The sequence below is a fragment of the Pimephales promelas genome, chromosome 12 (assembly GCF_988280905.1).
Source record: "Pimephales promelas chromosome 12, fPimPro1.hap1.1, whole genome shotgun sequence".
NCBI classification, from domain to species: Eukaryota; Metazoa; Chordata; class Actinopteri; order Cypriniformes; family Leuciscidae; genus Pimephales; species Pimephales promelas.
In genome coordinates, this window is record NC_142780.1 from 15,781,016 (window position 1) to 15,805,012 (window position 23,997).

At 36.6% G+C, this 23,997-nt stretch overlaps 1 protein-coding gene across 1 annotated transcript in view; it reads left to right on the forward strand.

Moving 5' to 3' along the window:
* Positions 1-23,997, forward strand: part of si:dkey-233k19.3 (dynein axonemal heavy chain 11) — an 84,073-nt gene that overhangs the window by 483 nt on the left and 59,593 nt on the right. The window contains exons 2-32 of the mRNA XM_039694502.2: positions 2-145; positions 380-576; positions 1,335-1,524; positions 1,603-1,702; positions 2,095-2,306; positions 4,129-4,362; positions 4,483-4,650; positions 5,143-5,259; positions 5,359-5,496; positions 5,565-5,689; positions 5,775-5,970; positions 6,085-6,189; positions 6,282-6,677; positions 6,758-7,090; positions 7,579-7,833; positions 8,012-8,181; positions 8,312-8,534; positions 9,411-9,527; positions 9,680-9,766; positions 9,867-10,025; positions 10,103-10,186; positions 10,283-10,441; positions 12,197-12,319; positions 12,410-12,532; positions 14,803-15,027; positions 18,011-18,102; positions 18,224-18,350; positions 19,005-19,154; positions 19,681-19,914; positions 21,750-21,881; positions 22,081-22,241. Of these exons, the coding sequence (XP_039550436.2) occupies positions 2-145; positions 380-576; positions 1,335-1,524; positions 1,603-1,702; positions 2,095-2,306; positions 4,129-4,362; positions 4,483-4,650; positions 5,143-5,259; positions 5,359-5,496; positions 5,565-5,689; positions 5,775-5,970; positions 6,085-6,189; positions 6,282-6,677; positions 6,758-7,090; positions 7,579-7,833; positions 8,012-8,181; positions 8,312-8,534; positions 9,411-9,527; positions 9,680-9,766; positions 9,867-10,025; positions 10,103-10,186; positions 10,283-10,441; positions 12,197-12,319; positions 12,410-12,532; positions 14,803-15,027; positions 18,011-18,102; positions 18,224-18,350; positions 19,005-19,154; positions 19,681-19,914; positions 21,750-21,881; positions 22,081-22,241 (5,276 nt within the window). The remainder of the gene's footprint in view (position 1; positions 146-379; positions 577-1,334; positions 1,525-1,602; positions 1,703-2,094; positions 2,307-4,128; positions 4,363-4,482; positions 4,651-5,142; positions 5,260-5,358; positions 5,497-5,564; positions 5,690-5,774; positions 5,971-6,084; positions 6,190-6,281; positions 6,678-6,757; positions 7,091-7,578; positions 7,834-8,011; positions 8,182-8,311; positions 8,535-9,410; positions 9,528-9,679; positions 9,767-9,866; positions 10,026-10,102; positions 10,187-10,282; positions 10,442-12,196; positions 12,320-12,409; positions 12,533-14,802; positions 15,028-18,010; positions 18,103-18,223; positions 18,351-19,004; positions 19,155-19,680; positions 19,915-21,749; positions 21,882-22,080; positions 22,242-23,997) is intronic.

The window sequence follows — 23,997 nt, forward strand, 5'->3', positions numbered from 1 at the left end:
GGCTTGTCATCTCTGTAAAGACAAGGAAGTTTACATTCTCAAAAAAGGAAATGCCCCCATCCTCCCACAAAACTATAGGGGTTCTTTACTTTTTGGGGTGTTGTCACCTTCCTTTTTGCCACAGCTGTCAGACACCATGGAGAAGGTAATGAACGCTTGTAGACTCTCAGGTCCACAACTGTTTGATTTGCTGTCAAAAAAGTAAATAAATTGGCAACACAATGAAATGGAATATTAGCAGGTACGCCCACCATCAAATGTGGAGTGTTATATTTCATCTTTTTGAACAGAAAAGAAGTAAACAATTTGAATGTATAGGTCTAATAATTTCCTGTCAAGTGTTAAATGCCTGTAAAATTTGTCAATATTTTGCATCAAGGTCTGTCTGCCGCTTCTGTCGAACAAGAAGAATCACCAAATGTGGCCGAATATTATATCACAGGATCTGTCACATCACATCGAGAATTTGCAAAGCAAGGTCACTGTGGTGAGAGGACAGTATTATGGGAAAACCGTTCTTCCCATTCCCGCCATCAAAGAATGGATTGACCAATGTCAAGAGGAAACGATCACACTGTATGAGTATTGTTCTTTTTTGGCAAAATTCACAATACTGTTCATAAGTTTGTGGTCGGTGAGATTTGTTTTGTAAAGAAGAAATTCATGTTTTTTATTCAGCAAGATCAAAAGTGACAGTAAAGACTAACATTGTTAAAGACAAAAAATGATATATCAAATAAATGCTTTCTTCTGTTGTATTCGTCAAAGAATCCATTAAAAACATGGTTTTGTTAAAAAAAATATTAAGCATAACTTTTCAACTGATGATAATGATAAATGTTCTTGATCATCACATCGTCATATAAGACTAAATTCTGAAGGATCATGGAGTAATGATGCTGAAAATTCAGCTTTGCCATCAGAAATAAATTACATTTTAAAATACACTAAGATAGAAAACATTTATTTTAAATTGGAATAATATTTCACAATATTACTATTTTTATTGTATTTTTCATCAAAAAGTTGCAGCTTTGGTAAGAAACTTATTTTTTTTTTAAAAAACATTAAAATAAAAACTTACCAACCCTAAACTTTTGAACAAATGTGTAGGTACTTCCCTTAAAGAACTGTTTAAACACTAAAGCCAGCAGTCATGTATCTCAATTCTGTCTAAAATATTGGTTTTGGCATCAAATTGACTAATATCTTGTTTTCTATCATGTTATTGTCTTGTAATCTGATTTATGGATCGATGCACACGCTAATATTAAAAAGCATCAATTGTCTTCATTTTGTCTAAAACAAAAATCAATTTCTTATTTGCAAACAAGGCACAACAGTCGGAACAGAGCCATGATACATGCAGTCGAGTCCATGGTCATCAGCTGGATGCACATGATCCATAAAATCCTAAGAGCAGACTCGGCTGAATTGATTCTGAAGGGGTTGAACCCTGGACCAAAAGCTGAACTTGACTTCTGGAGGTCCAGGAAAATGAACATACAGAGTATTTATGATCAGGTTTGTCCAGCAACAATCATTTTTACAATGTATAAAGCAGGAATGTTTGATAATGAACTATGTCTTTGTAAACCACAGCTGCAGAATCCTTGTGTTCAGAAAATGATCAGGATTCTGGAAGTAATAGACAGCAGTTATTTCCCACCATTCAAAGCTCTGACAGAAGCTGTTTTTAATGGTAAGACATGTGATGTTTCTATCACATTTTCTATTGTTCGTTCTACTACCTAAGGGGATACTGTAGTTCCCAATAATGAAAATTCTGTAATCATTTAGTGAATTTCTTTCACACAAAAACACAACACAAACAAAGTTATTTTGAAGAATATGGGAAACCAAACAGTTCAAGGGCTGCATTGACTTCCACAGTATGGGGAAAAATAATAATATGGAAGTCAATGGGGCCCATTAAGTTTGGTTTCCCATTTTCTTCAAAATATCTTCTTTTGTGTTCAGCAGAAGAAATTCATGCAGGTTTGGAACGACTTAAATGATGACACCATTTTCATTTTTGGATGAACTATCCCTGTAATGCCGTTCTCTGCCCAGTTATCATATATGTGTACTCAGCTTTGCAGGAAGCCAGGGATATAGATCTTCACCTTCAGCCACTTGGATCATTGCTTTCTCAAATGGAGGAGGACGAGTTCTCTTGCATCCATACACTCATTCCACCAGTCTTTCATCTTATATTTCTGGTCTGGACTCACTGTTCGTTCTATCGTTTACCTGCACGCATTGTTGCGCTGCTGCAGGAGCTCTGTAACCTGCACATTCAGCAGGTATGACAATTTGACAAGTCTTTAAATATATGCTTGGTGTGTATTATTGGAAAAACGTTTGTCTTCCAAATAAAAGTCATGTGATGTGACCAACATGCATAAATGCAAAACTGTGTGTTAAGGTCAACATGTCTCTTAAAGGAGTAGTTCACTTTTAAAAAACTTTTGCTGATAATTCACTCACCCCCATGTCATCCAAGATGTCCATGTTTTTCTTTCTTCAGTCGAAAAGAAATTAAGGTTTTTGATGAAAACATTCCAGGATTTTCTCCATATGGAATTCATGGACTTCAATGGGAACCAAACCGTTTACGGTCCAAATGAGAGTTTCAGTGCAGCTTCAAAGGGCTTTAAACTACACCAGATGGTGAATAAGGGTCTTATCTAGTGAAACGATCGGTCATTTAATAAAGAAATAAGTTTTATAAGCACAAATGCTCGCCTTGCTCTGTTCTGTGATGAGCGTTCATGACTCTCCTGTTCAAACTCGTTCATCAAAATGAACAAATCTTTTTTCGAGTCATGATTTGAAGGGTCCTTGATAAGACCCTTATTCACCGTCTGGTGTCGTTTAAAGCCCTTTGAAGCTGCACTGAAACTCTCATTTGGACCTTGAACCGTTTGGTTCCCAATGAAGTCCATTATATGGAGAAAATCCTGGAATGTTTTCATCAAAAACCTTAATTTCTTTTCAACTAAAGAAAGAAAGACGTGGACATCTTCGATGACATGGGGGTGAGTAAATTATCAGCAAAAGTTTTTTTTTTTTTTAAACTCCTTTAAAATGTTTTTTTTTTTTTATGACAAGGTGGGGTTAGCTCCCTAAAATGAAAATAATGTTTAAAATGTGCACACTCGCATGTATTTAATGTGTAAAGAAAATATGTTAGTACATTTTACTTTGTCTTAATTTCATTAAAAAAAAAATGAAGTTGTTAGATATTGGGATATGTGTTTTAAGGGTACATTTACATGACAACGATCTACCAAAAAACGGAAATGTTTTTCGTTTCTGTTTTTCTCGTAAGGCTACAACGTTGACAAAATAATCCCCATACACGCGTATCTGCGGAAATGACTAAAAATGAGCCCCTATACGCCCATGATTTTTTTACCGTTTTCACAAATTTGGGTTTTTGTAGCTCACACGGAGACTGTATCGGTATCGTTTTCAAAAACATTCACTTTAAAACCCATTGAAGGAAAAAGATCAAAAACATTTTCAGCCCCCAAAATGCTGATGTGATGTCATGTTTTTTTTTTAATTGAAACCGGTGTCTATGTCAGGGATGTGATTTTTACGGATTAATCCGGAATTCCGGATTTTCCGACCTGAAAATGTGACCTACGTGAATCATGCAGATTTGTTGGTCAAAAAAAAAAAAAAAATAGCTGCTAGAGTGAAAAGGAGAGGATATGAAGGCATCTGGCTGACGTGCGTGCAGATTTAGTTCACGTAAACTTTTCCCTCCGCTGCAACTGTCAGTCATTCTCCATTCAGCGCTCAACCAGCGCGTCGCGTTCGGTTACGGCAGTCAACAACGATGAAACTCTCCAATATGATTCAATGTTAATATTATTATACCTGAGTGATCTGTAGATAAAGCTCTATGGTTTTGCATAAAATGACTTGCTGGACTGTATTGCTGTAAGCTACCTTAATCATATTCTTTTCTACCGTGTGTCAGTTAACTTGGATCCCAACTCTGCTATGTGTTATCAATCAATCAATCAGTCAATTTGGGAGTCAACCATGGCTATTGTTAGAATAGAGATTAAAATGTTGTTCTTGTAACCAAAATGTCAATCTTTCCTCCACTAGGCCACTTTATATCTCGGTGTGGAAGAGCTGATGAAAGAAGAGACTGAAGATGCTTTGGAGAAGTTAGAGACTGTGGTGGGAGTTTTCAAGTGTGTCAGGGAAACGTTCAAGACATACAGACAGAAATTGGCTGCCTCAGCCAGTCATTATTCTACAGCAAAGTGCTGGGATTTCCCTTCGGCTCTTGTTTTTACTCGATTTGATGCCTTCTTGGCTCGTGTTTTACAGTTGAAGGTAAGCAGTACGTCTTTTGAGGTGTTAACATGTACTTTCACTTTCAGTCACCATTCAGTTTTATTTGATCCAAGTAATAATATTCATCGTTACTAATACTAGAAAAATGATGTTTTCCAGGCCCTTTTCTCCACTATGCTGGAGTTCCAAAGGTTGGAGAAGCTGTTTTTTGGAGGTATCAGAGGAAGAGTTTACACTGAGCAGGTGTCTCGCCTACATACAGAGTTTCTCCAGCTCTGCAAAGACATGAGGGATCAAGAATACAATCCACTCGATTTGACTTCTCAGGTTTTACTCCTTCATGGTTTTATATTTCTTGCTTGAGCTAGATTAGAATCAGCCATAAGATAACAAAACTCCCAGTAAGTTATATAGAAACACACATTTGCCTTGTGAGCTTAAACCGTTGGATGTTTGGTAGTACAATAATAATGCCTCACTGAAAATGTCAGTGTAGATAACATGATATATGAGTGTTTGATGCAATAGCAGATATAACTCTCATTGTTTGAATTTCTGTGAAATACACTGTATATTGGTCTCATTGTGACAGATTTTTATATGGAGCTGTTTTTAAAGCGTATGTTTGGATACAGAATAATTCTTCTTTTTTTAACCCTCCAAGGCTTAAGTTGTCCTCATAAATCATAATTTTTGTTTTGTGTGTCATGTAACGCTTTAACACATTATAGTGTATGTTTAAAGCTTAATGTCATTAGCAATATCAGCATGCATTGTTTAACTAATAATTACTTGTACATTCTAATACATCTAATACAGGATTTTGAAAAAGACTTTTCAAGTTTCCAAGAAAAAGTTGCAGATTTTGATCGACGCCTGTCCAGTATTTTGTCCCTCGCCTTCCAAGATTGTTCAGGATTGGAATCAGTTTTCAAAGTAAGCAATTCCTGTGAGCTGGATTTAGGTAAATGATTAGGAAAAGCAGAATATAGCTTAACCTATATAACCCACCTTTCAATCTGCATATGTTTGAAGCTGGGCATTGTGCTCAAGCCCCTCTTGGACAGAGACATCATAAAGGAAAATTTTATCCCGAATTTCTCCAAAGTGATTGAACTTTTTGGAGAGGAGATGGACAGATGCAAACACATGTTTGATTCTCATGTTGAGCAGGTAAAGCAGTTTTTTTTTATAGTAGATTGTACAAAAAACACCTTGTATAATTTATCATGTAATTCCAGAAAAAGAGGAATAAAATGCATTTGAGCAAGAACATGCCTGCTATGACAGGGGCTCTGAAGTGGGCAAAAATGCTTCGCGAGAGAATTCAAATCCCTTGGAACAATCTTCAATTTGTTCTGGAGCTGTATGTTTTTTTTATATTCTTTTGAGATCATTATCTTTTTTTTTTAACGATTCCAATGAATCTAAATTGATCATTTATATTACAGAAGTATGAAAGGAGAAGAGATGGAGCTGGTCTATCATAAATACCTGGAGATGTCCTCTCATTTAGATGAGTACGAGAAGCAGGTCTATTTGAGCTGGTGTGGTGATATTACCCAGGTCTGCCAGATGAACCTGGATCAGCCCCTAATCAAAAGAGATCCCAGCACTGACCTACTGTCAGTTAACGTCAATCAAGAGGTGAAGAACATACATTTAAAATAAGGCATCATCATAAGGCAAATGCTAGAGCATCTAATTTTGACAATTTGTTCATTGTATTCATCCGCACAATATTGAACTTGTTCACCTCAGCTGATTGCTGTGCTCAAGGATGTGAAACACCTAAAAATCCTTAATCAGACGAACATCCCTTCTGCTGCTTTGAAGGTGTATGAAAATAAAAAGATGTTAATTAAGGTTAGTGAATGCTCAGATTGTCTTTTATTACTGAAATTAGTTTTTTTGCATTCTGGTTGTACATTATGAGTATATAACCTGATCTCCATTAGAACCTTGGGAGCCTACATTTACTGGTGCAGTGGTACAATAAGGTGAAACAGTCGACTCTTGAAGTGGAGGCTCCTCTTATAAAAGAGGAGATGGAGATTGTTGACCTGCAACTGTATCAAGCAGAAACTGAGCTTACATGGCAAAGCCAGAACAGCTGGGACTACATCTGCACACTTCAGGACACAGTCTATCAGCTGGAGAGAAGACTTCAGAAAACTAAAGACAACATTGAGATGATTGACGTTCTGATGAGTGGATGGAGCAAACAGCCGATGTTCTGCAGAAAAGACCTTAAGAAAGATTTGATATTACAATTGGAAGATAGAGCAGCAAGAGTGGCAAAAAGCTACAACAACCTCAGCAAAGATGGAGAAACGATCCATAGTTTGTTACATGTTAGTCAGTGTTTTTTTTTTTTATAGATTTTTTTTTTGTACACATATTGTCTAACTTTTATTTCTTGAATCTTTTCCAGGAGAACTTGGTCCTTTTTGCGGCGGATAGTTCTTCAGATGCTTGGAAAGCCTATTTGGAGCATGTGGATGATATGGTGGTGGAGGGATTCTTCAGTGCTATCTCAACTTCTCTGGAGTATTTCATTGAGAATATGGAGAGCTCAGTGAAGCAGGCTCCCCTGTTTGAGTCTCAGATGCTACTGATGGGATCTGAGATTACGTTTAAACCATCACTTGATGGAGATGGTGGTGATGGGCTTTACGAACTGGTGGAAGAATTGCTTGGTGATGTGTTCAAGATGTCTGCTCTGGTGAAGAGAGTGGCACCTCACCTAAACGTGGAAGACTACCAGGTGATTTTACAGCGGATTTCAAACGTCATATTGATAATCTGGGATTTAAAATAAAATTGAAACCTGGAAATAAATATGGAATTGACAGGTTAAGGATTTTAAGCAAGGAATTGTCGTAATGGCAAATGCAGAATCTGCTGTATTAGAGAGATAATATTTTCTAGGTCATTTGTCAAAAAAAGTTATTTTTGTTGACAAAGAGCTATGTTACAAATTTTAAGAAATTTTGACATCAATAAAATATATTAAATAAAAATAATGTCTTTGTTATATTAACAATGTAAATTGATACTCTTACTATAACATAATGATTAAATATATTAATATAATTTGAAATTTTCGAAAAGGGTAAAATAGAAGAATTTTTACAGACACTTGGTCCCCTTTCTTTCTCTTTATTGCTATCTAATGTATATCAGAAATATTTCTTCCAGCAATGTTTTTTTTTTTGGTACATATACAAATAATATTTTTGACAATGCGTTTAGGTTGACGTCGAGGACATGTTTGACCTCTTAGAACTCCGGCAGGAAGTGATGGAGAGAGTTGATGAAGTCATGAAGAAAGCATCACAGTACAAGGACACATTTATCCACTACGGTCCCCTGTGGCTTGATGACAGGGTTGAGTTTCTCAGGCAGTTCCTCCTCTACGGTCATGCACTGACAGCTCAAGAGGTGGAAGCATATGGAGAGGATGCATTTCCAGAAAATCCTCCCACCACAGTGCAATTCAAAGAGCAGGTGAAACTACACTTCTTTTAATGTTTCTCCATGAATATCAGCTTTTGAAACCGAGTTACCAATTTGGTACAACATATATCTATATCTAAATGGATATAGATGTCTGTCCATAGACTGTTTTAAGAGCAATATGAAGGGTTTTGTCATTTTACTAGTGAGATGTCTCCTTTCACAACAGATGAATCATTATGAAGACTTGCATGCAGAGGTTAGCCGTTTGGAGGACTGGCAGGTATTTGATGGTTGGTTTAGAGTGGATATCCGTTCATTCAAGATGAGTCTTTTAAACATAATCAAAAAATGGAGCTGGATGTTTAAGGAGCACCTGATGTCTTATGTTACCGGCAGGTGAGAGTCCTTTCTGTAATTACATAGAAAAAATCACTCTAATGCCCCAATTTTCCTCCAAACTCCAAATGCTGTACTCAATCAATAAAATCAATTGATTTCTGCTGGTTTGTAATCTTGATGTCTTCAGTATTGCTGAACTAAAGGAGTTCATGCTCCAGGCGGAATCTAGGCTTAAAGAGCCGGTGTGCAGTGGAGACTACCGGGCTCTTGTACAGGTGATGGGTTTCCTGCTGGCTGTCAAAAACAGGCAGTCTTGTACTGACCAGCTTTTTGAACGTGTTGGTGAAGTGGTCACTCTTCTGGAGCAATATGGAGAAACCCTACCTGAGTGTGTCCACATGCAGCTTGAGGTGAGAGTATTTGACAGCCCCATAGAATTTTTTTTTTCATTAAGGATGCATTAAATTGATTAAAATGTTATACATATTTAAAAAAAAAAATCTGTTCTTTTGAACTTTCCAATTATTTAAAATAAATATCTGTTTGTACATTTATATCCAATATTGATACTGGATTTTGATAGTGGTTATTTATATGTGCATTTGAATGCTCATGTTCCTGATTCCCTATTTTCATCTAATACTGACTTGAAGCCAATCTTATAGATAAATAATCTAAATAGATAGTACTACTGTATATATTATCTCAAAATGATTATTCATTTTTTTATACTGTGCATTATAAATAATGCTAGGGATGCACTGATATGAACATTTCGTCTGATAACCTATATATTGGCCTATAAATCTAAATCAATTTTTGAGAGCAAAAATAAAAGTGTGACCATTAAATCCATGACCCAAGCACACAATTATGTTGATGTTCTCATTATAGTTTTATGTAGCTTACAGTATATGGCATGTTGCACTTAACTGTATTTTCCTTTTTGAAATTATTCCAATCATATTTCAAGCAATTTAACAATTTATTCCATTGTTTATTTCTTTTAATATATCGATAAAGATAAAATTTAAAATGAACACATATCGGCTGATAACGATATTGTGGCCGATAAATTATGCAATGACTAAATTCACTTTAACATTTAAAATGATTTATTTGTGTGTGTGTTTTTTTTTTTAAATAATTTCTTTAGGCAAAATATTATAGATTTTTTTATATATATATTGGCCAAAACATTAAAAGAATTATTGGATTATATCTGTACTGTCCAGAATTTTAACATTATTACCATTCTCAGTGAGAAGCTTTTATTTTACTATCAGGAGTTGCCAGAGAAGTGGAACAGCATGAAGAAGTTGGCCTGGACAGTGAAACATGAGCTTGCTCCTCTTTATACTGAAGAGGTGGCCGTTATCCGCAGGAAGTGTTTAGCCTTTGAGGTGAGGTCCTCATTGGCTGAGTTTTAATATTGATTAAAAACTTTGACTTAAAGCTAAAAGAAATGTTTCTAGGTTTGGAAGTATGAAACGTTTTATAGCAACTTCAGGTTAAATATCCTAATGTTTTTGCTGAATCATTTCTCTCTTCATAGAAAAAGCTGAATCAATTTCGAGGGAGGTTCAAAACAGAAGCTCCTCTCCAGTACAACACAAAGAAACCATATGTGCGCCTGGATAAAGTAAATGTCTATCACTTCTAATTTAAACAATCCATAAAATCAGAGTCTTATTTCAATCATTTACATACATTGACGTTTTGTGTTATACTGTGTTTTTTAGTTTCACAGGGAGATGCTGGTTTTAGAAGAGGAGAATGCAGATCTCCAGGAGTCCTGCAAGCTGTTTGAAGTGAGCAGCCCTGACTCTAAGCAACTCGGAATCTGTCGGAGACACATTGCTGTTTTGAAACAGCTCTGGGATCTGCAGATATGTGTTCAGGTGGATCATCCTTTTCCTAATTTGAGATTTAAATTTAGCTTGAACTCTCTGGTTAATGTAATGTTGTGTCCTCACAGTGCTGTGTAGCTGTCTGGACAGGGACAAAATGGAGAAAGATCAATGTAGAACACATGGAGACAGAGCTGAGGAGGTTTACAAAAGTAAGAATGCCAGTATCAGTGTACTAGAACACAACCCAAACCCATGTTGGAAGGTTTTTGTTCATAGTATTTAACACTGATTTCATGTCTGACCAGGAAATGCAGGTTCTTGATAAAGAGGCCCGTGTTTGGGACGTGTATGTGAGTTTGGACCGTGTGCTCAGGGATCTGTTGGCTTCTCTCAGGGCTGTGACCGAACTACTGAACCCGGCCATGAGAGACAGGCACTGGGCCCAGCTGGTCAGGACGACTGGGGTGAGAAAGAGGGTGGTAGAGGTGCAATATAAATGTTATTCCTCTTAGAGCCCGAAAAATATATTTACTGTTCTGAATTAAAAAAAAAATTCAAAAGCATAGATTGAACAACCCTTAACACTCCTGGTAAAATTTATATGCATGAAATTTTAATTTATGTTCCAAATGATGTCCTTCTTGATTGATGTCCTTCCAAGTGATGGTCCTTCTTCCATTGACTGATACTGATCTTTTCCATACAATGAAAGTGACCTAAAAAAAGAAACGCCATAAAAGTGCCATAATGATGTGTGTGCTGTACTATATTGCAAGTCTTTTGAAAGCCATACAATAGCATTTTAGGTTGATGGTCACTATTCACCGTTGGCTAAGCCCCGCCCCCCTTAGTTACTGTTGCTACATCCGTCAAACTTCATCTGGGCTCTGGTTTGGTATTAACATGGCTGATGCTGTGACAGCTCTTCCTGCTGAAATGTTATCAAACTTTTATAAAGAGCAAATAAAGTGTCCGATAGAAGTAGGCAAAAGGGGCTGCAATATGCGTTCCAAGGCTATATTCAGGACATACAGGTGAAACGCAAGAAACAACAAGACATCCAAATAGAGGAAAAAGCATAACGTTACCGGTCACAGTCAAAAAATGAACCACCGTGGTCCGCGGCGCATATCCTACTAATCGAGACAAAAAACGGACACCCCCCTCCAACCTCTCTGGGAAATGCCTATCTGTGTTACAAATGCCCCAGGCACAATGTTTAATCATATTTTTGATAAAACTACGAGGGTAATAGTCTGCCGAGACCAAAAATATGAGACGCCTGTGTTGAAAGTCAATGGAGCGCTGTGAAAAATTGTCGGACCTCTGTGGGAGCTCGTTCTTGGCTGCGCTGTGATTGGTCAATCTACATTCTAGGGTGTGGCTTAGCCAAAGGCGAATTCACTTCTATTGTGTAAAAAAAGGCAGCTTCATCATTCTGCTAAACTTTTAATTTTGTACTCCCTAGTAGAAAAAATCGTGTAAAATATCGAAATATGTTCTATCTCGTAAAATATCGTAATATATTTAAAATACAATAGATGTAGTTTTATTCTACTTTTTCAATTGCATTTTCATTTCACTTCTCTCTCTATATATTCTCTCTATATATACCTCTCTCTCTATATATATAATATATATTCTATTAATATAAGCATAAGCGTCACACAATTTTGTTAGATTTCGCTGTGAAAATAAACGCTGCCATTCCAAAGTTTGTAAGTTTAACAAAAAATGTTTTTAAAAGTCTCTTATGCTCACCAAGGCTGTATTCACTTGATTAAAAATATAAATAAAAAAACAATAATATTGTGAAATAATATCACAATTTTAAATAAATGTTTGAATATTTGAATATGTAATTTATCCCTGTAATCTAAGCTGCATTTTCAGAATCATTACTCCAGTCTTCAGTTTCACATGATCCTTCAGAAATCATCCTAATATGCGGATCAAGAAACATTTATTGATTTTATCAATGTTGAAAACAGTTGTATACTTTTTTCAGGATTCTTAGATGAATAGAAAGTTAAAAATACTACATTTTTCTGAAATAGACATATTTTGTAACGTAATGCACTACGTACCGTTCAAAAGTTTGGGGTTAGTACACATTTGATGAAGAGTAACAGTAAAGACATTTTTAATGTTACAAAAGATTCTATTCCAAATAAATGCTGTTCTTTTGAACTTTTTGAACACCATTTTCATTCTCTTAGGTTGAATTCACCCTAACTGAAGATACAACTCTTGAGGATTTACTGGCTTTGCAGCTGCACAGATTTGAAGATGTAGTGCTCTGTACAGTTGGGAGAGCAGTCAAAGAGATGTCCACTGAGAAGGTTCCATCTCATAAAGCATCTCTCTCAAGCATCAGTCACTGCAATACATGCTCTGAAAATGAGTGCAACATTTCTTTAATTGTTTTGAAGGTATTGACTGAAATCAGCCAGATGTGGGCAAGGATGGAGTTTTCATATAAAGAGCATTACCACACCGCTACACCAATGCTGAAATGCAGTGATGAACTTATAGAGAGTCTGGAGGAGAGTCAGGTATAAACAGCTCTAAAATGGCACATGCAATCACAGTTATGAGCATTTTGTAAAAAAAAACACAAAAAAAAACAAGCATGTGTGTGTGTTTTCTTAGCTCATCGGAAATGTCAACAAAGCGGTTGCTTGGCAAAATAAGCTTGGTGTGGCCAGGGTCTTTATCTCCTTCACTAAGATCATCCCACTATGCCGAGAGAACGATCTTTCATTGTCAGCCGCCTGTATTCACACATCTGATTTATAGAGACCACACATTGCTGGCTTTGTTGTCACGCTGTATGTGTAGGGGCCAAAATCTGGCCAAACACATCACAGTTGACAATAAGTCTGCCGTCTGTGCAAAACCGGCCCACTTACACCCACATGTCTGAAAACATTAAAGCCAACAGAAGGGCATTAACACAATATGGACACAAAAACAACAGGCAAATCGCATTGGAGATACCAAAATCGAAATTCGTTTTTGCAAACCTGCTACCAAATCAGGACTTTGATTTGGCTATTCCAGTAATATCTTTAAAGGCTATAATGCACACAATGACATTCTAGAGAATGTGCTTCCAGTTTCTTACTTAGGCCGTGTGTCCACCAAAGCGTTTTTTCACGCACCTGGCGTATGTTTTCAATTGTTTTCAATGGGAGCACCGTGTTTTTTAAATGCCATGAGCGTACCGAGGCGCTGGGCGTTTTTTTTTTACGCTGAAGCGCCGAGCGCCCAGCGTTTTTTACTGGTCGTTGGGAGTTGAAAAATGTTCAACTTTGGATAAAACGCAGCGCTCATCACTGTCACTTTTTACCCAGCCGTCCAATCACAGTGGAGGAGGGGCGGGACTAATACCACACCGACCAACTGTCAACATTCAAACTGCTGCGGATATTCTGTATCATAGCAACGAAACGACTCAATGGAAAAAATGCTGCGCTGCCAAAACGCTCTCAAGCGTCCAATGCACAGCGTCTTTAGCAGAGCGTCTAGCGTTTTCAGCTGGCTAAAAACGCTTTGGAGGACACACGGCCTTATGCTCTTGTGTGTAAATGGGAGTCACTGAAGCCATATTCCGACAACTAGTGAGAAACCTTCCCAGATTAGTTTAAGCTGTTAAACTGATAAATCTGAAACACAAGATCATAAAAGTTAAAGGGGTCATGAATTGGGTATTTTATTATTTTTAATGTTTCATGTGGTGCCCTTATAATGTTAGTATGATTTTTTACAAAGAAATTGTCATAATTTAGAAATAAAATAAATTTTGCCTTGCCTGATTTTAGCATCTGATTTGAATGCTCTGAGTCTGAAGTCTCGCAGCAGACACGCCCCTTCAAACAGTGTAAACACCCACTGCTGTGATTGGCTGACATCTTTGCATTTGAAATAGCTAGCATTACATGTGGAACTCTCACTCAAAATCTTTAACTACGTTTTTACGTTGAGTTTTGGCAAGTGTCCAAATAAACTTGCGATGTGTGATTGACAGCTTAGGCGATTGGAAAGGGATTGTTCTTTGATTGCTTTCTGTTTATATTTTAATCACAGTTTAAATAAGATTTTTTTCATCCTACTAAGAGAGAGATGTGAAGTTGATCGTTTAGTCACTAGCTTGATTTTCTGATGCATAAACGGTATTGAACGATTTTGAGAGAACTTGATCGTGAATAATTACACATCAGAAATCACTGATCACAGATCAGGCATTAGAATATACATGGTTACTTACATGTTTGTGGCATTGCTGGCAGATCCATAACGTAAAAGTCTGTTTGCAAAGCCTGAGTCGAAATTGCGACTACCAAATAATCCACTGTCAAATGCACAGAATACAAATGAATATTATAATGCACTGCTGAGACAGTCACATTGTTGAGTGACACCCCCCACACTTTCCTAGCTTCGGGATCCTTTGGAATGTAATGGTATTCATCCTGTGTCGACCTTTTTTCATTCTCGTATCACTATTTACTAACGCTCCAGTGGGCGGAGAAAAAGACGCAGTGTTGACATTTTTCTGCAAAGATGGTTTTTCGCTGCTCTGTGACGGCATAAGTCACCACTTTTGAGGTCCTGTCATTTTCTAGCCTTTATTTCAATAAAAGTGTTTTTTGGAATAACAAGGATGTTTTTAGTTTTGAAACTTACAGAATATTGCTGTAGTATAACGTCCTCTTAACTGTCAAAAGAGCAAAGAAAATGTGTATTCTCAACTCATGACAGTTCAAGAAACTGTCCTTGCTTTTGGCTGCTGACTCTGTATGCATCTCTGTTTGTTTCTCAGGTGCAGCTGCAGGTGTTGCTCCACAGTAAGCAGGCAACATTCTTCCACGAACAGGTGTTGGCGCTGCAGGCCCAGCTGACTCGGGCTGACTCAGTGCTGCTTCTGTGGCTGGAGGTACAGAGGACCTGGGCTCACCTGGAGAGCATCTTCATGGGCTCTGAAGACATTCAACACCAGCTGCCGGAGGAGGCACATCAGTTCGGCTCCATTGATTCGGACTTTAAGGTATGCTTGACTTCATGTCATGTACATTGATTACTGGTGTGCTGCATGCAAAGTTAGAGATGTTTTACATGCTTTCTGTAAAGGTTTGCCCAACATAGAGGAGATACAGAATCATAAGTATATGAGCCTGTGTATATATTTTTTTTAGTTAAACTCATTTTAAGATGTTGAGATGTAAAAGTATTGTACTGAAATACATGAAATGTGTTATGTAATAAAACTCTGTTTCTCTGCCTGTGAGAGAATGCCTGTGAAAAAATGTTTCTCTGTACAGATTACTAATTTATTGTTATAAATAATCCTTTAGGTGAGTGTATATATATATATATATATATATATATATATATATATATATACACTCACCTAAAGGATTATTAGGAACTTAGTTGCTTCATTGCATTTAGGGGTGTGGTCCAGGTCAAGACACTCTCCTGAACTCCAAACTGAGTGTCAGAATGGGAAAGAAAGGTGATTTAAGCAATTTTGAGCATGACATGGTTGTTGGTGCCAGACGGGCCAGTCTGAGTATTTCACAATCTGCTCAGTTACTGGGATTTTCTTTTTCAAACATTTCTAGGGTTTACAAAGAATTGTGTGAAAAAAGAAAAACATCCAGTATGTGGCAGTCCTGTGGTGGAAAATGCCTTGTTGATGCTAGAGGTCAGAGGAGAATGGGCCGACTGATTCAAGCTGATAGAAGAGTAACTTTGACCGAAATAACCACTCGTTACAACCGAGGTATGCAGCAAAGCATTTGTGAAGCCACAACAACACGCACAACCTTGAGGCGGATGGGCTACAACAGCAGAAGACCCCACCGGGTACCACTCATCTCCACTACAAATAGGAAAAAGAGGCTACAATTTGTAAGAGCTCACCAAAATTTGACAGTGGAAGACTAGAAAAGTGTTGCCTGGTCTGATGAGTCTCGATTTCTGTTGAGACGTTCAGATGGTAGAGTCAGAATTTGGCGTAAACAGAATGAGAGCATGGATCCGTCATGCCTTGTTACCACTGTGCAGGCTGGTGGTGGTGGTGTAATGGTGTGGGGGATGTTTTCTTGACACACTTCAGGCCCCTTAGTGCCAATTGGGCATCGTTTAAATGCCACAGCCTACCTGAGTATTGTTTCTGACCATGTCCATTCCTTTATGGCCACCATGTACCCATCCTCTGATAGCTACTTCCAGCAGGATAATGCACCATGTCACAAAGCTTGAATCATTTCAAATTGGTTTCTTGAACATGACAGTGAGTTCACTGGACTAAAATGGCCCCCACAGTCACCAGATCTCAACTCAATAGAGCATCTTTGGGATGTGGTGGAACGGGAGCTCCGTGCCCTGGATGTGCATCCCACAAATCTCCATCAACTGCAAGATGCTATCCTATCAATATGGGCCAACATTTCTAAAGAATGCTTTCAGCACCTTGTTGAATCAATGTCACATAGAATTAAGGCAGTTCTGAAGGTGAAAGGGGTCAAACACAATGTTATTATGGTGTTCCTAAAAGTATTTTAGGTGAGTGTATATACACTGTATGTATACTATGTAAAACTTGAATTACAGGTTTATATTGGTACTAATATAAGTGTAATTGTATTAATTATTATCAAAATAATAATTCAATTTTAAAATTAAAATTTTTAAAGTTATAACCTGAAATTAAGTTCATTGCACTTTCAACCAGTTTGAATTTAAATGTACAGTATGTAACTTTTGGACACCAGGGGCCGCTAATCTCTTACAATAACAAAGGCGTATATCGATGACTTAAAGCATCAAGCGGAATTATGGATCTTGTCGTCAAGCTGATGGATCTGTTATGGATGAGTGAATACAGTGATGTTTTTAGCATGACTGTGGTATGAAGCAGGGCGCGATTGCTTAATGATAGACGTATACCAGCGCCACACGCAACGCGAGTCCCGCGGATATAAGTTAAAGAAATAAGGACAGATTTCATTCTATTGAACTACACCCAAGTGCTTAATAAGTTATTCATATGTCAGTTTATTAGACGAATTAAACTTGACGTGACGCAGCGCTGTTTCACTTGCTGTAACAGTAATATTATTACACTAAACAGCATTTGTGAGTGTTGAATGTTGTTAGGTTGTTTGCTGACTGTATGAGTCTAGCAGTAAGCATACAGGTCATACAGATCATTTTCTAACATTTCATTATATTGAACTTAATAACATTGATTTAGTTTTATGTACATTTGCTCACCTGTCTAATAAAGTACACTCGCATCACTGTCAAGTCGAAGTTAGTCGCGGACGTGGAGATCTCAACATCTCGAAAGATGTTGATCTTCGTTTTAGTCCTCTTTTTGTCTCAAAGTCTGCTTGCCATGGTCCATAATGTTTGAACAAAACATCAACAGCATGAGCATCCTGCTAAGAATAACCCAGTTTGTCGCCATGGTTACTATGGCAGTACGAGCGGAAACCGAGGGTAACGCGGATATGACACCATTGACTGGCGACTCCTCACCCCTGCTGACACGTCCCGTTTCCTTGGTTAAAATCGCAATTTTCTCATGATTTACAAATAGTTGGAAACATTGCGGAAATTGTATGTAATCAACTAAACAAAATATATAACATTGACCTAATGGTTTTTGGATATTTTACTGCAAAAGTCTTACATATTGTACCTTTAATTGCTGGTGGGGGAAATGGGTAAATACAAGTAAAAACTCAATAAAATTGATGTATCCAAAAAATTTATATACTTAAATGTAATTAAATGGACACTTAATATTAAGTGTCTTTAACGAATATTTAACATTTAAACACTAACATTTAAATTCATAATTTGGTACAATTCACTTATTGTGTGTACATTACTTTATTTAATGCGATGTAATGTAAATGTAAAACGCATGATGTTGTTATTTTTACAATGTAGATACATGGATCTACCAGGTATGTAAATATTTATATATATTTACTTTTGTCTGTTTATGTGTGAAGGTCCTTATGCTCAAAAGTGCGAAAACGAAAAACGTAATTACTGCAACCAACAAGCCCGACCTTCTACCGATGCTTGAAGATCTGCAAAGGAGGTCTGTGAAATTAAGTTTGTTCTTTTCCAGTAAACTCTGTTTTTAAAAAGTGTGCATCGATACGCATTGTTTCAAGAAAGATGCATAAACGATTCTGTTGATTTATTGTTATTTATCCTAGACTTGCTGTATGTGAGAAAGCTATAGCCAAATACCTGGAGACAAAGAGGATGGCTTTCCCGCGATTCTATTTCCTCTCTCCAGCAGACTTACTGGACATCCTTTCCAAGGGCCGACAGCCCAGAGAGGTAGTGCTTTTAAAAGTTAGGCTTTCAGTTGAACTTGATTCAACTTTATATAACCGCCTGTCTATTAGTTTGAGTCAGTTTGAAAGTTGAATTAGTTTCAGATTTCTGTAATTATACAGCTCATTTCAATATTACAGTAATCCATAAACAGGTCAACTATAAAGTATGCGTTCTCCCCTGGTTTTTGTAATAATGTGACTGAGATTCACGGAAATATATTTTACATTGTACCATACTTCCCCATCTCTCTTCTCATTTGCGTACAGTAACCTTTATCTCTGTGATTAAACTTTTTCATCATCACTGTGATAATTCCAAGGGCAGTGCCTCTCTGTGAAATATCATTATGATAAAAAAAGAAAGATTTACAGATGGATTGATTCTAACCCTGGCTACATCCTTCTTTGAGCCGATCCTCCCACATATGAGCAGGTTTTCTCCTGAACCGTTCAACCAGAACAGGGTCATAGTGCTTCATCTCGTTCTCATTGTACCTCGGTTATAATACGAATTGCAAATATATCCACAATCATATCATTATCTATGGATATGCATAACTACATAACTGTGCAGATTGATTCATTTGTACATGGATGTACTGTCTAAAATATATTGTTCTGTGAAAGTAATGTTTTATGGTTCATTGCTTTGTAGGTTACCCGTCACCTGGGTAAGCTGTTTGACAGTATGACTGATCTGGAGTTTTCTGACAAGGAGGGGGGAAAGGCCACATCAGCGGTGGGAATGTTCAGCAGAGACGGAGAATACGTTTCATTCTATTCGCGATGTGACTGCGTTGGACCGGTAAACCCCGCAAAAGCATCCAATTAAGTCAAACACAGATATTAAAAAGTTTTAACTTTTTTTAAAAAAGATTTTAAAAGAATATTAAAAATTGTTTTATAAAATGTTAATATAAATATTACAAAAAAATCTAAAATATTTTTGTATTTGTATATTAAAAATACAATTAAAAATATTTAATTTAATCCAGTTTTTAACTGTTTTTAAAAGTTAAAAGCAAACTTTTTTTTTTAAATATTACATCAAATATTAATATAAGTATTAGATTATCTAGATCTGCTCTATAAAATACAATAAAATGCTTTAAACATCATTACAAGTACATATACACCAGATGGCACTCTGAAATATACATGCAGGTAGAAATAAATTTTTAGCAATTAGGATTTCCCAGCATTTACAAAACATGGTCAGTTGAAGTATTTTTATAGGTCTGTTTGTTTTTTAATATTTTGTATGCATAATTGGCCCTGATGTAATAGTAATCTGTCAGATTATTCTTTACGGAGTGAGTTTTTTCTGTCAGGTTGAGCTCTGGCTGAACTGTCTGGAGGATGTGATGAGGGAGGGATTGAGGAGGCACATAGCCGAGGCCGTGGTCGTGTGTGAGGAACGCCCGCGGGAACACTGGGTCTTGGAGCTGCCGGCTCAGGTGGTTCTCACCGCCTCTCAGATCTGGTGGTCCGCCGACGTGAATCTAGCATTTGAGAGGCTGGCTGAGGGTTTTGAGACGGCACTCCGAGACTACAACAAGAAACAGGTCAGTTGATCTTATGCGCTGTATGATTTTGCACACTTTTTTACACATCCATAATTATGAATAAACTGAATGAATGACAGAGTCGATTCTTGTTCTCAATCGAGATGTCTTTTTCAGTTATGTTGACACTGAAATGTTGACTCTTATAAGGTAATATTTAGATACAGTACAGGAATCAGAGTAGTCCAGTTTACAAACAAATGACTCTTATGAACCTGTTCTTTTTAGTGCATCAATAACTTACAGTGCAACCAGAGTAATCCGGGTCACAAGCAAGTTACTCTTATGAGCTGGTTCTTTTTTATGAATCAAAAACATTCAGGACAACCAGTTTAGTCTGATTTAGGAACAATTGACTCTTATGAGCCTCCTTCTTAGTGAATCAGAAACATATGGCGCAACTAGTGTAGTCCTCTTCACAAACAAATTACTCTTATGAGTCAGTTATTTTTAATGACACGTATACAGTAAAGAATGTTTCATGAACAAATGGCTCTTATGAAACGATTCTATTTAGTAAACGAATAACATGCAATGATGACTCTAGTGAGCTGGTTCTTTTTTAGAGAATCAAAAACATACAGCGCAACCAGTGTAGTGCGATTCGGAAACAAATGACTCGTAGCCCCTTAACTGTCACCGTCCCGCTACTGGGACGCCTGTCTTTACTTCACTATATTTCTATTAAATCCTAATCTAATTATGACAAATTAATTCTATATCGTTGAAAAGGTCTAAGACTTCTAAATAAATATTCTACCCCTGTTTTGTGTTACAAATTATGTAGGAAGAGTAATTGATGAATTTATGACGAGTGCAAAAAAATCTTTTGTAAATAAATAGATAAATATTTTGTAAAATAGATATTTTATATAAAATAAAAACATATTTAGTACATTATATTTGATTTACTGTGTATATTTGATAACTTTTTCATACTTTCCTTTGTTTTCACTTCAGCAATAATCTGCTAAGGGGTTAAAACACTATAATTTTGAACCGGAGATTTATAGTGTGACAGATCCTAAAAGTCACTTCCTCCTACCTTTAAGTTTTCTAGGTAGTGCTAGACTCCCTAATTTTTAAGCACAGATAGATCACATTGGTAGCGTGAACTAGGCAATGATGAAGCCGTTGAAAACACACTCCACTCATTCATTGGAACTATGATAAAGCGAATAGTGCTGATCTGTGTAGACTGCCACAAGCACGTCCATATCGTCCCTGCAGAGTCAGTATCTGTCATCTAACGCAGGGAAGGTTAGCGCGTCCTTGGCCGGCGTTTGAATAATCTGCCTCTTTCCCTTCAAGCCCCTGATTGGAGTTGCTGTCAGACAGCATGGGGTGATAAATGCAGTACAACCTAAGCTGCTTTTACACCAAATACAGGCAGGAAGATTACATCTCATTTGCCTGTCTGTGACAAGGATCCACCGTATCGCCTATTAACCGCCTCCCCCCAACTCACACACACGCACACATATATATTGACCCAGCACTCTCATTCATTGTCACACACACACACCAGCTGGCCTCTCTTATTCATAGTCAAACAGTCTTACACACTTGCAGTTCCCCACAGCATTGATAAATGAGCTCTGTGCTTATTTGGCCTCCCAACTGGAATATATGACCTTGCTCCATAAACGTTGGGGGGATTTCTCTGATGAACACATGACCCTGAGTCCCTGTCAGCACAGTTATTACCATCCACTTCTCTCTGGCATGTAAATTGATATAATTACTGTAAGCAGGGGCCACAAAGCTCACTGTATGCTCTCACAAGCCATGATTGTGCCCTCTGAAACTCGAAAGTATCTGCCTTGCTTCTCCAGATTGCCCAGCTAAACTCCTTGATAAACATGTTATTGGGGGAACTGAACCCGGGTGACAGGCAGAAGATCATGACCCTGTGCACCATAGACGTTCACGCCAGAGATGTGGTCTCCAAACTCATCGCTCAGAAGGTTGGGTCATGTTTACTGCGGTTCGTAAATAATGATCATGTTGACTAAAGGATGTTCTGTTTCCTTGTTTTAAATCATTTAGTTCATCAGTCATTATTTTAATGGGCTTTAAATGAAAAAGCAGTAATTGATTAATTAGTTGAGTTGGGAGCATTTCGAGAAGTTTTGTTAAATGTTTGAGACTGTCTTCTTTATGCAGGTGAGCAGTGCTCAGGCATTCGCCTGGGTTTCTCAGCTTCGCCACAGCTGGGATGAGGAGCAAAACCACTGCTTCGTCAACATCTGCGACGCCCAGTTTCGTTATTCCTACGAATACCTTGGCAACACACCTCGTCTGGTCATTACACCGCTCACAGACAGGTATCTTATCAGCTAATGATCTCTGAGCAACTCTGTGAACTCTTTTGATATGTCAAACTTTTTGGTAATACTATACAGAATATATTATTATTGATACATTTTTTATAATTGATTTGTAAAAGCAAATACAAGGGAAATAATAAAATGAACAAATATAAAACAGAGCAATTGAACAGTAACACTTTATAATATGGATGAGCCATCACTAAAATGAACCATAGAGCATGAACATTCAAATATGCATTTATGAAAATTAATTTCTTCAATTGTTTTAATAAACAAATAATTTTTTTTTTTACATGCCTTCATCTTTTTCTTTTGGATTTCAAATGATGTTAATATAGATTATATTGTTTTACCAATGTCTTAGACTCTTAAAATATGCAAAGTCATCATATGAATATTATTGTAAACTATTTAAATAATCATAGTTATTTTTACATAAATTGCAGCTGTTCCTCATGACTATAGTTTCCACAACGACCAATAATTAGGCCCTTACTAAAGTTTTAATTTAAAAACAAAACAAAAAAACAAGTGTACTTGGTTAGGGAGAATGAATAAAACACAGAACAATCAAGGTAAATAAATATTTTATTTACATTGTGCATCATTTTATCAAATTATAAAATTTTTTTTTTTTTGCACATACATACCATGCTAGCTATGAAATTAGCTTTAACAAGTGAAAATATTTTGCCATTTTATATTGAGTTTATTTTCACCCCAGGGCCAAAATATATTATATCTGCTTGCCTGTATAATTCATATAAAAATTGCATCCATTGTTTGTTTCTCATAAATATGTCTTGTGTTCTCTTCTCTGCAAAAAAAAAAAAAAAATATGTATATATATATATATATATATAAAAATGGTGTAGTGCATAAAAACATTAGATAAACATGAACTACAACAAACTAAGAAAACAAAAAAACATCACATGGACAATGTATATATATTTAATGGTTTTTGAGACCAGATAACTTTGAACAAACATTAAAGTAATTATAGGGATACTCCACTTTTTTTGGAAATAGGCGCATTTTACAACTCCCTCAGAGTTAAACAGTCGAGTTTTAACGTTTTTGAATCCATTCAGCTGATTTTCTGTTATTTAGAAGAATATCAGTAACCAGACAGTTTCTGGTTTCATTGACTTCCATAGTAGGAAAACATATATATTATGGTACTCAATGAGACCAGAAAATGTCTGGTTACTGATATTCTTCTAAATATCAGAAAATTGATTTTGTTTAACTCTGAGGGAGTTGTAAAATGATAAAAAAAAAAAAAAAAAATGTGGAGTATCCCTTTAACATTATTAGAACCTTAAAACACATGAATCAACGTCTCATGAGTCATGACATGTATTGCGTTTTGAACGTAACTACTGTTTTTCATCATATAATAAAATTAGGTTTGTGGAAAGCTGCTGCATTTACATTATTGCAATAGGCTACTCCCTTTAACTAATTTCATCACGTTTCCTTTGCAATACTTTTTCTCATTTTGCTGTGAGGCTCGCTGTCTTCCAGGCCTTGCATGTGTTTTTTACTGAGAAGGTATTTTTTGCAACATGGCTTTTATAACATATACCTTTATTTTCTTAAAAACAAAAAACAAAAAAAAAAAAACACACATTTAAAATATTATATTTATTATAGTACTTATAATATGTCCTGCCCCCTAGAGCTATGGATGCCATACAAAAGATATCAACATTACGGGATTACTGTACAACTCTTTCTTTCAAAG